Source organism: Lithobates pipiens, unplaced genomic scaffold, assembly GCF_037356315.1.
Source record: "Lithobates pipiens isolate NorthernLeopardFrog02 unplaced genomic scaffold, aLitPip1_a1.2 Scaffold_3, whole genome shotgun sequence".
Taxonomy (NCBI): domain Eukaryota; kingdom Metazoa; phylum Chordata; class Amphibia; order Anura; family Ranidae; genus Lithobates; species Lithobates pipiens.
In genome coordinates, this window is record NW_027507790.1 from 266,861,380 (window position 1) to 266,879,748 (window position 18,369).

At 41.5% G+C, this 18,369-nt stretch overlaps 1 protein-coding gene across 1 annotated transcript in view; it reads right to left on the bottom strand.

The window, feature by feature from the left end:
• Window positions 1-10,417: 10,417 nt before the first annotated feature.
• LOC143941131 (aquaporin-3-like) overlaps window positions 10,418-18,369 on the bottom strand; it is a 63,805-nt gene continuing 55,853 nt past the window's right edge. The window contains exons 5-6 of the mRNA XM_077463117.1: window positions 17,319-17,536; window positions 10,418-12,774 (exon numbers count right to left, since the gene is read on the bottom strand). Of these exons, the coding sequence (XP_077319243.1) occupies window positions 12,606-12,774; window positions 17,319-17,536 (387 nt within the window). The 3' untranslated portion in view covers window positions 10,418-12,605. The remainder of the gene's footprint in view (window positions 12,775-17,318; window positions 17,537-18,369) is intronic.

Consider the following 18,369-nt stretch of genomic DNA (forward strand, 5'->3'; position numbering starts at 1 on the left):
ATTCCTGATCTCTCCACCTAATCTCTCTTTTACCGCTAGTTCTGCACAACTCAATACATACGCCAGGCTCAAGTCTCATTACTAACCTCAGTCGCCTAGTGCCTAGTGCTTCTCATCGCGTCAAACACACATAAACGCCCCACACACCTCCCACATTCACAAAGCAAGAATGGCCTCCTCTTTCTCCAAGTCACGCTCCACGGCCCTCTCATTGAAGTTGGCCTCTATCAATGCTAAGGGTCTCAATTTACCGGAGAAGAGATCCCAACTTCTACAAGAATGCCATAAACTTAAAGGAAATATAATCTTTATACACGAAACGCATTTCATGACAGACAAAACTCCTAAATTATCAGATAAAGACTTTCCCACGGTTTTACACTCGACCAATAACCAATCCAAAACAAAAGGAGTGTCGATCCTCATCTCTAAAAATACGCCTTTTCAACTAACGGATTCGCTATACGATTCGGAAGGGAGATACTTATTCCTTAAAGGAACCATTTATTCCAAACCGATCACCATTGCAAACATATATTCTCCCAACACCAAACAAGTTACATTTTTTCGTTCCGTCTGTGACCTCTTATCATCCTTCTCAACAGGCATTCTCATTCTCATTTAATATTCCCCTGAATCCTATCTTAGATTCATCCTCTGGTTCCTCAGCCATACCATACAAAGCCTTAAAGCAAATCAAAATTCAACTTCAAAATCTCTTGCTACATGATACCTGGAGAACGCTGAACCCACAAGGGAAAGACTACACATACTTCTCACCTCTTCATCAAAAATACTCCCGAATTGACTATTTTTTTATTTCACAATCTGACATACCTCTTTTAACAAAGGCCACGATAGAACCTATGACCTTCTCCGACCATCACCCGATTACCATCCTTCTAGTATTTCCCGAGACGGTTACCAAATCTAAGACGTGGAGACTTAATCCCTCTTTACTAAAAGATCCAAATAATGTAGCCAGGCTCTGCACTTGTCTTACAGACTATTTCGAATTCAATGACATTCCTGAAACCCCCACCTTAATACAATGGGAAGCTCACAAACCCATCATCCGAGGAGAATTTATCAAATTGTCCTCTATCTTTAAAGGGGAACACCAGGCCAAAATCGCACAACTTACGTCCCGAATACGCTCGCTGGAGGCCACGCACAAGCAGACTCTTGCAATACAGACTTACCAAGCTTTGACCCAAGCCAGGAAAAGGTTACTGGAAGAACTTAACTTGAAAACTAAGAGGCAATATGTCTTAAGACATAAACTCTTCTACGAAAAGGGTAACAAAGTTGGTACTCTCCTTGCCAGAGCAGTCCAAAACAAAAAACATAGCACAACTGTGCATCATATCACTGACAAACACGGTAATGTTCATACCTCAAACGAAGCTATAGCCCAAAGGTTCGAAGAGTATTATCAAATGTTGTATAATATCCCATCTGAATCCACCAAGCCTCGTAGCCTAGACACGAGACAGCTTTTAATTAAAGATTTTCTTTCAAAATTTGGCCCGGCCCCTATTTCCCAGGAAGTTGTCCAAAAGTTAAATACTCCCTTATCTGAAGAAGAATTTGACGAGGCGGTAAAGGATATGAAAGTCGGTAAGGCGCCGGGCCCAGACGGCCTCTCTTTGCTGTATTACAAAACATTTCCGGACATACTTAAACCCCACTTTCTCTCAGCTTTTCGATCCTTTGCTTCTACCTCGCAAGCCCCCCCTCAAATGCTTGAAGCTCACATCACGGTTGTACCGAAGGAGGACAAAGACCCCTCCCTGGTAACAAATTATCGCCCCATATCACTCATCAATGTGGATGTCAAGATTTACGCCAAAATCCTAGCGAACCATTTATTGCCCCTTCTCCCGTCCTTGATTTCCTTAGATCAGGTGGGATTTATTCCGGGAAGGGAAGGTAGAGACAACACCATTAAAGCACTGAACATTCATCATTGGTTAACCTCCGCCGGAAAACAGGGGTTCTAACTGCCTCTGGATGCCGTGAAGGCGTTTGACAGAGTGGCCTGGGACTACATTGACTCGGTCCTCACAGCCATAGGTTTACCGGATCTGTTATTATCATATATTCGGGCACTGTACTGTCTGCCGAACGCTAGGGTCCGGGTCAATGGCCATCTGTCAGATGCCTTCCGGCTCCATAATGGTACCAGGCAGGGCTGTCCCCTTTCACCTCTACTCTTTGTCCTCACTCTCAAACCCCTTCTCAATAAATTAAGACTTAATCCGGACATTAATGGCATAACCATTAAAAGCCGCACCTATAAAATAGCAGCTTTTGCAGATGACCTTCTCCTCTTCTTAACCAACCCGCATATCTCTATCCCCAACCTTCTTCACGACTTAGAGCTGTTCCAGACCATCTCAAATCTTAAAATAAACTATTCCAAATCTAATGCTTTGAACGTAACCCTTCCCGCAGCGACGGTATCGCAATGTCAAATCAATTTCCCCTTCAGTTGGGCCAAACATTCAATCACCTATTGGAATTAAAATACCAATGTCCCTCTCAAATCTTTTTAAAGAAAACTTTACCCCGGCATTGCAAGAGGCCAAAACAGATCTTAAAAATTGGAGATCTCTAAACGTCTCCTGGTTTGGCAGAGCCGTACTCCTCAAAATGACGATTTTACCGTGTTTTCTTTATTTATTGCAAACGATCCCAATAAGCATCCCTTCTTCCTTTTTCCAATCCTTTCGACAAGCCTGTTCCTCCTTCATCTGGCAAAATAAAAAGCCAAGAATTCAATACACTCGTCTCACCCTTCCGAAAACCAAAGGTGGAATAGCTCTTCCTGATCTACATTGTTATTACTGGTCTATGCACTTAGCTAGATTTGTGGACTGGAATGTACACCAGGACGTTAAAGATTGGGTACTACTTGAGCACTCAGTCACTACACAATCTCTAAGGTTTTTACCCTGGATACATCCACGCCATATACAACTACGCAACAAGCAACACCCTTTAATTGGACCCACACTACATGTTCTCCATAACGCATTAAAGACACTCTATCCGCACCCGTGGTTGAGTCCACTCACACCACTGAGGGGCAACCCCGAATTCCCTCCTGGCTTGAGCGTCAACTTTCTTGCCAACATCTGGCCCCCCCAAGGAACTCCTTGCAAGACAATTTTTCACCAGAAGAGGGGGTTTCAGATCTCTTGATGACCTGAACACCACGACTTCCCCTACCCACATCTCTGACTGGACATATCGACAACTTCACCATTTCCTGGTAAGACGACACACTACCGATCATTGGACGAGAGACTTAAATACTCTAGAGGAACTATGTTCACAACACACACCTCAAAGACACCTCATTTCTACCCTTTATTTATTTCTCTTCAGGGACAACTCAGCATTCTCCAGCAAGCCTTTTTCTTCATGGGAGCAAGATCTAGCTATCAAACTCTCTGATTCGGAATGGGAAACTATATGTACATATATACAAAAAGGCTCCCTTAATGTAGCTATTCAAGAATGCGGATACAAAATTCTCTCCAAATGGTACAGAACCCCTTCATTACTTCACAAATTCTTGGATACCACCTCAAACAAATGCTGGCGCTGTGGCATGGAGGAGGGCACCATGCTCCACATTTGGTGGTCGTGTCCTTCCATCCAAACCTTCTGGGGGTAGGTCCACGAGATCATATTTGCAGTTACATCCCAACGCAATGATTTCTCCCCAGCCTCCTATCTACTTCACTACACCAAAATCCCCAAAAGACGCTACCTTAAATCCCTCAATATGATCATGATCAATGCAGCACAACAATGCATCCCATGTCACTGGCGCTCCTCTTCAGTACCAACCTTAACTGAGTGGTTCCGCAGATTGAACAACACTGAGACCTTTGAAGAATTAATTAGCATCTCCAATGACACAGTTTCCAAATTTGCAGCAATTTGGCATGATTGGCGACGTTACAAACTTACAGACGCTTATTCTTCACGAACTGGCTAAATGTCTCACATACACGAGACTAGCTTTCTTTCAATTTACTCCTTCTTCCCCAGTCCTGCCATCCCCCCTTCCTACCCCCCACAATGGATATTCATGTGCTAACTTATTGTCCACAGTAGGTTTCAGATGCTTTAGAATACTCTTTTACCTAGACGAGTCAATACTTCTGCTGCTCCTGAGCCAATTCTAAAGCTGTTCATGATTCTCTTTATTGTATTCTACATAATTGGAAATATGTTATGTACTTTCACCGACTTCAATGTTTTTCTCTAGATGCCTCTTTGTATCTACATACAGTGCCATGACAATATTGACAAGTTACCTTCTTGGACGCCTGTTCTCTGTATGTTTATATTATCTCAATAAAATTTTGTGAAAAAAAAAATAAAAAATTCAGACAAAATGCTCCAATCGGACATACTCCGATCATGTGTAGAGAATTCTGTTTGGACAAATTGCCACGCATGCTCAGATCAAATTCCTACATCAAAGCTATTGGCTACTAGTCTGAACGTAGTCCCATCATAACTAAATAACGTCATCACGTTCTGAACGATCTGATTTTCCGACAACTTTGTCCGACCGTGTGTATGCAACAGTTTCGGACAAAATCCGACGGATTTGGTTGTCGGAATGTCCGACCGTGTATACAAGGGCTCAGGTGCCTGCACAGAGACTGGAGCAGCAGCAGGCACGGCCTGCAACACAGGTTGTACCAGGGCGGCCACAATGAGAGAATCCAGGTGAGCAGTGCGATTCAGGAGCATCTGTAACACTATGGCAAATTGATCCATGCGGTGATCTGGCTCATCCAATCTAGAAAAAATATTACCAACAAGTGTATTGCCTGCAACTTCTGAATTCATGGCCTTTGCCTACTGTCAGGAGCCATGAATCAGACTGAGACAGAAGTGCAGTAAAAATCACACAATTTAATATAATGGTAAAAAGGTATAAACAGATCAAACGTAGTTAAAATATAGCCAGAGTTCGGTAACTGGAATGGATAGTCAGACAAGCCAAGTCATCAGGGAGCCAGAAATCAGCATACTTCAGAACAAGCCAGGAAATCAGGAAACCAGAGATCAGCATAGTGGAACAGTAAACAGGATCAGGAACCAGTAGGGACGCAAAGCCAAGCAAGTCTTTAAAAAGGAACACAGCAGAGAGTCTCTTGATATGTTGACCAAGGCAAAGGTACAGAGGATCTGAACTGAGCAGCTTAAGTAGCCAGCAGGACTGACGAGCAGGATATCATCACTAGGTGAGTGACTGTGGAAATATTAGAGCTGGCAATTAACTGACAGCTGAGCGCCCTGCTCTGAGAAGGAAGGGCTGAGCCCAGCCCTGACATCTAGTTAGGTAGACAGGTAGGCTGTGCTTTTGTGCCCTGGGGCAGGCTTACATCGGACACTTATACGTCATAGACTACAAAGTATGTTCAAGTGAACTTCTTCTGTTTTACTGTCGCCAGATGGCAGCAAAGGAACCAATCTGAGTGAGCAGTAAGTTCTTTATTTTCATGGCGATATGCTTCGGAAATTAATGCTTTAAGTATACTGATAGAATGTATATATATTTCTTGGAAGAATGTGTAACTTTCTAGGGAGTAGAACAAAATATTACAGCACACACATGATAAAAAGACATTTACCTCCTGCAAGGCTTTTTAAATCACCAAAACATTTTCAAAAAATATGGGGATTTGGTCACACCATATTGCTATATGGAGCTTAAGCCCACTTACTGCAACAACATAGCAATATGGTGTGACCAAATCCCCATATTTTTTTAAAATGTTTAGGTGTTTTAAAAAGCATTGCAGAAGGTAATCGTATTTTTTTCATGTGTGTGTTGTAATATTTTGTTCTGTTGTATGGTCTTATGGCTGCACCATCTTTAATGCATCTTTTAGGATGTGCCCCCCAAATATCTTGTTTTTGTTTTTTTGTTTTTTTCTCTCTAGGGAGTGGGGCATCCTTCATGATCTTGATATTTCTATGTACAGTTTTTTGCTAGGAGATTAAAGTATATTAAAATATACTAATGTGTGTTTGCCTTATATATTTATTGCCTCCCTTGGCTGAGGAGAGACAGTACCTTAATTTTGTATAGGAATGCTAATTTTCTATTAATATTGAATAGTCAATTGCATATATGTTTTTTTTATACATTGAGGGTTATTTACGAAAGGTAAATCCACTTTGCACTGCAAGTGCACTGAAAGTGCACTTGGAAGTGCAGTCGCTCTAAATCTAAAGGGTAGATCTGAAATGAGTGGAAGCTCTGCTGATTTTATCATCCAATCATGTGCAAGCTAAAATGCCGTTTTTTATTTTCCTTGCATATCCCCCTCGGATCTACAGTGACTTTACTTCCAAGTGCACTTTCAAGTGCACTTGCAGTGCAAAGTGGATTTGCCTTTAGTAAATAAACTTCATTGTGTCTTCCTCAGCTGAGGAGAAACATTGTCTCCAATTTGCATAATAATTCTTATTTTCTACTAGAGTATAGAATTAGATAGATAGACAGTTAGTATATAATGTAATTTTGCCTATTGCCTTATTCATCTGCTTTCGTGTGGAATTCCACACGTAATTATAAATAAAGTCTAATTTTCTTCTACTTTCATGTGGCATGCCACACGTATTTGTATTTAAAAGGTTATCCTATCTTTTACACTTTCATATCCAAATTTTTGCTAAGACATCAATTCTCAGGCTTGAGAGCATATGCTTTTTGTTTGCAGACTCCAAGGACGTAGTCTCCTTGGCAGGGGTAGAATAGAGCACCCTTGTCTTCAACAGGGCTACCAGTAAATTTAGATGTGCTGGGTGGTATCCAGCCTGGCTAATTTGTAGTCTTTATGGATCTAATGGGTTTCCTCCTAATCCTGTTTGAGCTGTGGCTTCTCCCTATTGTCAGTAGGTGGCACTGTTGCCTTTGGAATTAGTATGGTGAGCTACAGTGAATTTAGTTTATGAATAAACATACTTTTCTCAGCCATTCAGACAGTTGCTATGCATGTATTTGGAGCAGATCAGGTGATCTAGGTTTTCTCCACCCAGCTGGGTGGGTGTGTGAGAAAAAGCTCCAGCTGGGTAGGCCTGAAGCCTAGCCATGTGCTCAAGGATCTGCAAGGAAGAGCTTGCTCACTACCTGGAGGCGATGGAATTCTAAGGAAGCACCAGAGGTGACTCTTCAGAGTCGTGGACTATTAAGTGGCTGGGAGGACTTCAATAGTGAACTCATCCAAAGGATTCTGCGTATGGTGCCATGAGTTGGGTTCAGTTGCTATAGGAGACAACTTATGCTACAAAGTACAGTTGCTGGTTCCAGCTTAAAGGCCCTTTTCCTGCACTACTATCTACCTTTTCTACATTTTTGTCTAAGGAATCTGCCAGTTTGCTAGTTGCTGCTGTTTTTGACTAAGGTTGTCCTGTGCCTTACCCCTCTCTCCCACATTGTTCCTGCTGTGAGAACTAAACTTCTCTTTGTTCAAGCATTAAAGTGACTGGCGTCCACCTTTCTACCTCATACATCACCCACCATGCTTAGTAACCTGCACCCTGAGGAGGAATGTCGGCCCTCCCTGTCTCTGGGGGTCATCTCCAGGCTTCTCAAATTGGGGGAGGGGAGGGGGGCACTACATCGTATATTATACACTGGCCATCATTTTGAAGAACAATAGGGAGTTTGGAGGAGATAGACTTTCTTGGAAAAGGTTAATTGATTGTAAAGGCTTAATTTTTATTTTTTTAAATAATAAACATGTCATACTTTGTTGCTCTGTGTAATGGTTTTGCACAGAGCAGTCTGGATCCTCCTTTTCTCAGGTCCGCTGCCTGCGCTTCTGGCTCCTCCCCCACACCAAGTGCCCAGTTGCTTGTTATGGGGGCACTCATGCATACTCACACCGATTGTGCTTTGGCCCCACCTCCCACTCCCTCCTCACTTGCTGTGCTCTGCAGCAGAGGGAGCCAAAGAGGAAAGAGAGCCTAGGCTCTCTTGCACATCTCTGGATCGAGATTGGGCTCAGGTAAGTATAAGGTGTGGCTAATAGAGGTTAGGATGGTAGTTTCACTGACTATAAAAGATAGGAGGGTTTAGTTCCACATAATGCATGAAGGTATTTGAGATCTCTTTTGACCAATTTCTATGATGTTTCAACCAATGACACACACAACCAAGCTAATAATTCACCTTGACTATTGCAATTCCCTCCTCAGTGACCTCTTTCTGTTGGTAATTAAGGTGCCAAATTTAGCCTAAAAAATCCGGAAGTGGGAAAAAAGTTTGGGAAAGTTGAGAAGTTTCGTAGGTTTACTTCCTCTTTCCTGCAATTGCCTATTGGATACTGCCCATTACTTTGAAAAGTCACTAGGGTGGTGATCCAGAGTTGCTAGTAGTCATTAGCCACACTCAACTGGACTTGTTCTGCAATGTCAAAATCATTATGCTACTTATACAGCGGCTTCTTCAACACTGATGAGTGTTAGGAACATACCCCAGCATTTATATCTACATGAATAATTTGATCACCTTAAAAGCCCCTTACACATGGGCAGCATCAACCGATTCAATAGAAACCAGCTGACATTTGGCCTGTGTATATGGCAGCTGGTCCAACAGAAGCTGGCCGAATGTCCAGCTTCTGTCGAAGGCACATAACAGAAAAAGGTCTGCCGATCGCTATTCAATCAGAGTTCTCAGCCAATGGTTGAAAGCGCTGACCGGTGTGTTCTGGTGGGGGGGCCAACCCCCTGTCAGAACACAATAGCTCAGTGGGGAGATTGCTGTACAAACATCAGATTGTTGAATGAATGACTTGTATAGTGCTGCAAATGTGAACTGAATAGCCTCAATCGTTAGTACAGGACCTACTTCCTAGCTTCGTTTTTTTTCATTCAGCTTGCTGGGTTGAACGAAAAATAAACTGATAATGTGTACTAGGCTTAATATGGTAAGTTCTTGACATCAGAGCTGAAGATGCTGCTGGCTGAGTAGGGAAACCTCCTCATTATTAGAAAATAAAGCCAGTTGAATGGGACTAATTACTATTATCTATACTGATAAGACCTGGATGAATGAGAACCTGCTTAAAGGCCCGTAATCTACTATGGGAAGTATGGCACTTCAAGGAAGATCCACCCTGATGGATTTCCTCTGCTTTTACTCGCTAACTTTGGTCACTGAGTCTTTACTGAGGATTTGGGTTGTTGCAACAGTCCTTCTTTTCTCTACTCTTTTCCGTCCTTCTTCCTTTCTTTCTAGTCCGTTTGCTTTGGCTTTTTATATGTTATATATTTTAATTTTGGGATATTTTTCACTTAAATCTTTTGGCTACAATGATGGTATACTTTTGAGCCATTTTTTATATTTAAATGCTAGCACACTGCTAATTTAGAGTTGAGATGACCTGTTTTATATTGCCCACATTCGTGGTCTTTGTTGATGCACCTTTTCTATTGTTTATGTCTTTTCTTCTAATTTGAAAATGTCTGTTAGACTACTTTTCAGTGTGCTACGAATACAAAATGTCAGCTATGTGCACAGTTCATGCATCTTTCTACTTTTCTAAATACAATTCAATAAAAAATGTTATTGAGAACCTCTTCATATATACCTGAAGCAGAACTAGGACATTTGCCATGAGCAAACAATTAGATTGCCCAATTAATATTTCTGTTACAGTCTGCTGATTGCAACACTCCACCTTTGCTGTTGCTTCTTTCCTCTGGTTTGTATAACTCATGCATGTTTTGAGTAACACTTATGTACATTTAAATATTGGATATGAAAAAACGAATAAATGGACAAATGAGTAAAGAGACGTAGAGTTTCAAAAAAAATAGTCTGTGCACATACCCACTGTACAACTTCTCATTCTACGCAGTCCTGCTATAATGCCCTGTACATACGGTCGGACATTCCGACGACAAAATCTGTCAGATTGTTTCAGACGACTTTTGGCCCAAACTTGTCTCGCATACACACAGTAGCACAGAGTTGTCGGAAAATCTGAACGTTCGGAACGAGGTGACGTAAACCACGTACGATGGGACTATAAAGAGGGCAGTAGCCAATAGCTTTCGTCTCGTAATTTATTCTGAGCATGCGTAGCACTTTGTCCATTGGAATTGTCTACACGCGATCGGAATTTAAACAATTGGATTTTGTTGTCGGAAAATTTTAGATCCTGCTCTCGAACTTTGTGTGTCGGAAATTCCAACTGAAAAAGTAAGATGCCCACACATGATCGGATTTTCCGACAACACGATCCGATATCACATTTTCCTGTCGGAAAGTCCAACCGTGTTTACATGGCATTAGGCTTTATTTACGTTACATGATGTAAAATTTACCATATGGGTATTTGGGTTGTACTAACAGAACAAAATACACTTTTTTAATAACAAATTTGTATTTAATGGCACATAAAATACATCCAAGGCAGATGCAATCAAGAATATATACAAAATGTATGACCTTTGTGTGGAAAACAGAACGACAGGTGGCATATCAATATAGAAAAAGAATCCCCTATATAACCTCCCACCCCAACCCCCGGGGAATAGTGTTAGGATAATCCAACCAAATATTTTTTCTAGGAATTTTTAAGAGGTGTGAATTAATTGTAAGAAATGAAAATGTCCTTGAAGTGGTTGGTGTCTGCCAGTAATATTTCAGCCCATATCCATTGTAGAGGACCTTTACCATCCACATAAAATCCTCTTTACCACCACGTCATTCTCCCAAGGCTTTATAAACATAAAAAGAGATACAAAATAATCACCTTTGAGAGATGCCAAACACATGGGAGTCAGTCAAACAACAGCCGGGCTATGACCTGTAGAGGCCACATGACCATTGCCTTGGTAATGGCCGTGTGTCTTACCGCTGTAAGGGATACATTTTCGGATTCATGGGTAACGTTTTTTGACGTCTCCATTGAGTATTCTATATTACGTTTTAACCAATATCACCAGCAAGCTATTAATTCATTCACTTGTCTCTCTTCTCAACTATTGCAACTCCCTGCTCATTGGTCTACCTCCGCTGTCAGACTCATCCACCTTACTACTCAATGTCTGCTGCCCTTCTCCACCAATCTCTACACTGGCTTCACCCAATGTTTAAAATTCTAAATATTACCAATATATAAAGCCATTCACAACTCTGCCCCACCAACCCAATCTCGAAATATCAACCAAACCTTCCCCTGCACTCATCCCAAGACCTTCTTCTCTCCAACTCCCGCATCTCCTCTGCTCATGCTTGCATCCAGGATTTCTAAAGAGCCGCTTCCATCCTCTGGAACTCCCTACCTCAGCCTGTCCGTTATCACCTACTTTGCCCACCTTTAGACGATCTCTGAAAACTCATCTCTTCAGGGGAGCCTATCTCCCCTCTACTGACAACTGGAATTTTAATTCTCGAAGAACTCATCCCCATACAGTTATTACCTTTTGTTTCACTTGACATTCTCTTGTAGATTGTAAGATCTCGTGAGCAGGGTTCTCCTACTGTCTTCCTTTGTTTTTTTTTAAAGCAAACTGTTGGCACCATGTAAAATTTGGTATAATAAAGATAACATGGCTGGGAAGAATTTTTTTTTTTTTTTGTGGACAGTCCCGGTTAAAGCAGACTTTGCATTAAAATGCATTGCCTGCTTCTGTTGCAGCCCCTCCACACCTGAATTTAAAATTCTCAGTCAAAGCAATAAAGCACAAAAGACTGGAAGAGAACCATGTAAAATCTTCTTCCCTTACAGCCTGACTTTTGGTGCACTCACCTTTGCAAGGTTGACATTACTGGGCCTTCATGCGGGATTCTCGGAAAGCTAAAGACCTCATATCTTGAAAGAATGCACTCCCCTGGGATGTGGGCTCCTCAGCTATCCTAAGCTCCGGCAAGAAGGCCCAATGACGTCACCCACACCTAGGTCAGCTCACTGAAAGTCAGGGTATAAGGTAAGAATTTTTCTTCTAGGTTTTTGTTTTATTTTACTACTTCACTACTTTTACTGAGTATTGTATTTTTGGAGGTGGAGGGACGCAACACAAGCGGACCTTGCATTTTTTATGAAATAGTCCTCTTTAAATAGTATAGTTTAAACATTCTGAGACAATGAATAAATGGACTTGAAGCTTTACTGCTGCATTATATATATATATGTACATAGACAACCCAACTTAAACCTCTAGTAATATTTTCACAGACCTTTGAAAAGTCAAAAAAGATTGTAAAAAGCCAAGGACAATACTGACTTACCGTATGTAATAAGGATTACTCTTCCTAAAGCCTAATACCTGAACTGGATTTTTTAATTTTTTTTGAAAAATGGAACAGATAAAAAAAAAAAAAGGAAAAACTGAACTGGAATTGGAAATATGGATCAATACCATGGTTGAGTGGTCTGCTATTTACATTGAGAAAAAGGGGGGAGGGACAATTCTACACATCCAACAAGCAACTACGATTAGACAACACATTTTTAAGGTCTAAAACATGTGGGGGATCATCCTCCATCTTGTTCTTGGTCGGTTGCAGCCCAAGTGAATATTTTTAGTCCCATGCTGGCTGCGGTTATTTAGATTCTCTCTTTGTGTTTAACATTGGCCAACTTGACGTTTTCTTGTTCGGTGGACTCGGGTGCGGGTTCGATGTGACAGCCAATCATCAGCTGATAGACCAAGACTCCGGCAAGGGCTCCCAGTAAAGGTGACACAACGGGGACCCACCACCACTGATCGCCGGCCCTGGAAATAGAGGTAAGTTTAAAAAAAAAAGATCTTTGGAGCAAATGTGACAAAACATGACAAGAAGCAAGAGAAACTTAATGTAGACCTTGTATTCTGACCACATGAACGGCAGGCAAACAGTTGAAATACTTATGTGTCTGTTTTTGTCAGTCAAGATGTTAGTGACTGCAATTCCAAAAAAAGCCACATGGATTGTAGAAAAAAGGTCACCAAGGTATTAATCACAGTTCCGATATACACTATATTACCAAAAGTATTGGGACACTTGCCGTTACACTCACATGAACTTTAATGTCATCCCAGTCTTAGCCCCACACGGTCGGAGACTCCGACAACCAAATCCATCGGATTTTGTCCGAAACTGTTGTATACACACGGTCGGACGAAGTTGTCAGAAAATCCGATCGTTCAGAACAAGCCAATAGCTTTGATGTAGGAATTTGATCTGAGCATGCGTGGCACTTTGTCTGATCAGAATTCTCTACACATGATCGGAGCATTTTGTCGGAAAATATTTCCGTCAAGTTGGAAAATTTGGTTCGACGGATATTCCAACGGAAACAGTCCGATGCAGACCAGACACAGTCGGAATATCCGACAAAACGCTCCGATCGGACAGATACCGTTGGAATCTCCGACCGTGTGTACAAGGGCTTAGTCCGTAGGGCTCAATATTGAGTTGGCCCACCCTTGCAGCTATTACAGCTTATAGCTTCAACTCTTCTGGGAAGGGTGTCCACAAGTTGACCATTCTTCCAGAAGCACATTTGTGAGGTCAGGCACTGATATTGGATGAGAAAGCTTGGTTTGCAGTCTTCACCCCATATGTGTTCAATCGGTAGAGGTCAGGACTCTGTGCAGGCCCGTCAAGTTTCTCCACCTCAAACTCACTCATCCATGTCTTTATGGACCTTGCTTTGTGCACTGATGCGCAGTCATGTTGGAACAGGAAGGGGCCATCCCCAAACTGTTCCCACAACGTTGGAAGCATGACATTGTCCAAAATGTCTTGGTATGCTTACGACTTAAGAATTCCCTTCACTGGAACTAAGGGGCGAAGCCCCACTCCTGTATAAGACCCCCCATCATAATCCCCCCTACATCAAAAAATTTGGACCAGTGCACAAAGCAAGGTCCATAAAGACCTTGATGAGCGAGTTTGGAGTGGAGGAATTTGACCTCAACCCGATAGAACACCTTTGGGATGAATTAGAGCGGAGACTGTGAGCCAGGCCTTCTCGTCCACATCAGTGCCTGACCTAACAAATGCGTTTCTGGAAGAATGGTCAAACGTTCCCATAGACACTCCTAAACCTTATGGACAGCCTTCCCAGAAGAGATGGAGCTGTTATAGCTGCAAATGGTGGGAGTAATTAACCCCTTGATCTCCGGAAAGGTTTGACCCCCTTCATGACCAGGGCATTTTTTGTTATTTCCGAACTGCGCTACTTCGACTGGCAATTACGTGGTCATGCAACACTGTTCCTAAAAGAAATTTAAACGATAGAGCTTTCTTTTGGTGGTATTTGATCACCACTGGGTTTTATTTTATTTTATATTATGTAAATAAAAAAATACCCCCAGATTTTTTTTCTTTTCTGTTATAAAACATCTCCAATAAAATCAAATTTCTTTATAAATTTAAGCCAATATTTATTTAGCTACATATGCTTTTTGTGAAAGTTAAAGCGTCTGCAAACTCTGGTATATATAGTGGAATTTAAGCAGCTATAGAAGCTATACTGGTAACGGCGGTGATCGGCGACTTATAGTGTGACTGTGATAATGTGGTGGGCAATCCGGCGCTAACTGACACTGGCTGGGAGGGACACTAACTGACTAACTGAAACTGATATCGCTGGTGTCAACACAGTAATCAGTGATAATACTATACTGTAATGTGCGCTGCTTTTACGCACAGATATGGCTGTTTTTTTCTCCCAGTTTTTCAGCCAGATCGCTGTCTGTTTACAGAGCTCTGTGTGTTTGTAATTGCCACAGCCAATCAGCAGGCATAGAGCCAACATCTTTGGCTGAAACCTGCTGACAAAGTCGTGCTGTGTCTAACACAGTGTATTATATTGCACTCTTGTGAGCTGCTATGTGTTTAATTACTTAGCTGCCTACACCTAACACTGCCTTTTAAAATGTGTAATAAAATCACAAAATTATTTGGTGAAGCACTAACTCAATAACATTAAATCTAAAAAAATCCTTGCTGTGTGTTCACTTGCAATATATATACTGTGAGCAGGCGGTTAGGGGTGGACCCTTTGTCAAGTTTTTATATCTGTCTGTGTCACCACTTGCGAGGTTCACCCTTCTATTTGTGACAAGACCATAGAAAGAAAGAAAGAAATCTGGCAAGATATCCAAACAATTTTAATTGTCATCAAAGCAAGAGGTAAGGGAGACCCAACTCAATGTGGTCATATATTCTATGACAGCTCTCTAATGCCGCGTACACAGGATCAGAATTTGGGCCAGCAAAAGACCGATGAGAGTTTTTAGTCGGGAAATGCGACCGTGTGTATGCTCCATTGGAATTTAGCTGTCCAAATTTCCGCCACCCAAAAACTGATAGCATGTTCTCAATTTTTCAGACAGAAAAAGTTTCTATCGGAAATTGCGATCGTGTGTATGCAATTCCGACACGCAAAAAACTCACGCATGCTCAGATTCAACTACAAGACGGAAGCTATGGCTACTGGCTGTTGAACTTCCTTTTTCTAGTCCCGTCGTACGTGTTGTACGTTGTTCTTGACAGTCGGAATTTGGTGTGACCATGTGTACGCAAGACAGCTTGAGCGAAATCCCATCGAAATTCCGTCGGGATAACCATCTGAGCTTTTTCCGTCCAAAATTCCGATCGTGTGTACGCGGCATAAAATGAGAATTCTACTTTGGGAGATTTCCTCTCATTTCCTGTTACATCTTCAGGACAGGAAGTAAAGGGAAATCTTCCTAAAATAACAAAGACAGCAAAAGAGAATCTGATAGGGACTTAATGCCTCCATATTCTCTCTAAAACAACAACAACAAAAGTTTAGGTTTTACATAGCTTAAATTTGAAATAAATATAGTATTATATCAGAGTTGTTTGCTCCTGCTTCCGCAATTGCCTTGCTTTCTCTGTGTAGTTTCTATTTTTAAATTCCATTGAAAGCAGTTGCTCCTATGGTTTTATGCCTCTGCTATCTTCTAAAACCTCATGGGAACCTCATGGGACTCAAAACAATCATGGACCTTTTTTCCTGTCCTTCTCTAGGCCATCTTTACAATTCAGCATTCTCCGAATGCTGAACTCAGTCGACAGCATGGAGTAACAGAGGTCATTTTTTACATATTTTAGTTACTTGATAACACCGTGTGACCTATGTAGAGAATACGTTGGGTATATCTCACGTTGACATGCAAGGTCTTCTTAAACAGCCAGATAATATTCCGATTTCAACCACAGCAGGAAAATTAAAGCAGATAAAGAAGTTTGATATCCTAATATTTTTTTTGCCTCATGACTTTAACATACTCATAGACATGTGATGGTAAATTTTAGTTGGACTTTGCTATAGTTATTGTTTATATATGTAGTGGCAAAAAACACATTTATCTCAGCAATTAAACCATGTTAGCTTACACAAGACACATTTTATGTCATAGATAAATATGCGGCTCCAGAAGACGTCACTCTGACGAAACGCGTAGGGCGTGGCTACGTTACGTGCACCCTTCCTACAGCCAGAGGCGGTCGGCGGATTGTTGTTTATATATAACGCAAACCTTTTAACTTGCAATTGTGAGTCGTTTTCTATACTTTATTAAATAAAAATGTTTAAACGTACTACAACATGGATGTGTTTTTTCCCTCTAATGCACATACCAACGGAGTTTATATAAACTAAAGAGTGAACATTTCCCCAGCGCACCAGCAGCAGAATCCAGATAGCAGCACAGTGGCTCATACTGTGAAAGCCCATCCAACCCCACAGGGGTACAAGTTCTGGTGAGAGCATTCACATTACCACAACACTGAGTGGCGCACCGGGGACGAGTGTTTTCTCTGTATTGAAGATTGGCACTTCCTGCACTAGTCACTTTATTTTGTGTTATTGCTACCTAGGACACTATTATATGGGACATTTTTAGTGATCCTAGGATGCGTTTTTGAAAGTTTTTTCATGCACAATGATTTTGGCATTAATTACTTCTGTATGAATTCTTAAATGAATTTTGGTGCTATTGTCATATGTAACTTATATTAATTTGACACAGCAGTGTCAGCACGTATTTGCACATACCTATTATTATTTTTTATTCTAACGCTTAAATAATATTTCAGCACTGAGTTATAATTTTGCACTACATAGTTTGCATATAGATCACTAACTAGAGGTTCATATTATATATTTGTTCACAGATAGGCTATAACGTGCCAGGTACATAATTTTGGGTTTAGCGCCACAACCTATTATTCATATCTTTTACATTTTATGCCATAGCACAGTAAGGGCTTCTTAGTACAGAAATAAATGTAGACTTACCAGAAGACTTCTGAACCCCATCCAGCTATAGATGTAAACAGACGTGGCCCGAAGTCCCTGGCAGGGTTGACAGCATATCCAGAGTTGAAGCCCATGGACAATCCAATGACGAGGACAACAAAGCCAACAGTGAAGGCCTCCAGACCACGGGGGATAGGGTTATTGTAAGGGTCAACGATGGCCAAGACACAGACCACCAAAGCAGCTGTACCAATAAACTGAAAAACAAAATTTAACAAAGGAGATCATTTCCAGTGGTCATTGTAAATGAAGGTTAGAACTGAAATTAAAAGTTCGACATGATGAACCTAACATCTCTCTAAGGCCGCGTACACACGGGCGGACTGTTCGCCCAACTTTGTTCGTCAAACAATCCGACAAACAGTCCGCTCAAAATTTGCATGAACGGACTTGACCACACACGATGAACGAACAGTCCGCTGAAAGCGTGCGCGATGACGTGAACGGCACGTACGACGGGACTAGAAAAACGACGTCCTATACACTGCAATGCAACCTTCGGCCGTGTAAACCCTTTCTGAGTATGCGCGATACTTAGTCCGTCCAACTTGCCTACACACGAGCAGACTGTCCGCTGAAACCAAGTTTGGACGGACAAAACCAAGTTTCAGCGGACTGTCTTACGGAAATTCCGAAAAACTTTGTTCGTCAGACTGTCCGCTGAAACTGTCCGCTGAAGCCCACACACGAGCGGACTGTCCGCTGAAACACAGTTCAGCGGACAAAGTTGGGCGAACAGTCCGCCCGTGTGTACGCGGCCTTAGTGAGATGGCAGCCATTCTCAACCATTTTTATATGAAGGCACCTTTGAAATAGCTTTCAGGTTTCGGGGAACCCCTGCTAATAATGACTATGTATACGTCTCATGGTACATTAGTGGGAACAGTAAGTTGAGATAACGTATTGGACATTCAGAGCTGCTCTACATGATGACTTTAATTTCAATAATCATACTGAAATTAAATGAATAATAATAATAATAATAATACAGTGAAAACTGTAGTGTTCCCAACATTGGTGGCCGATGGAA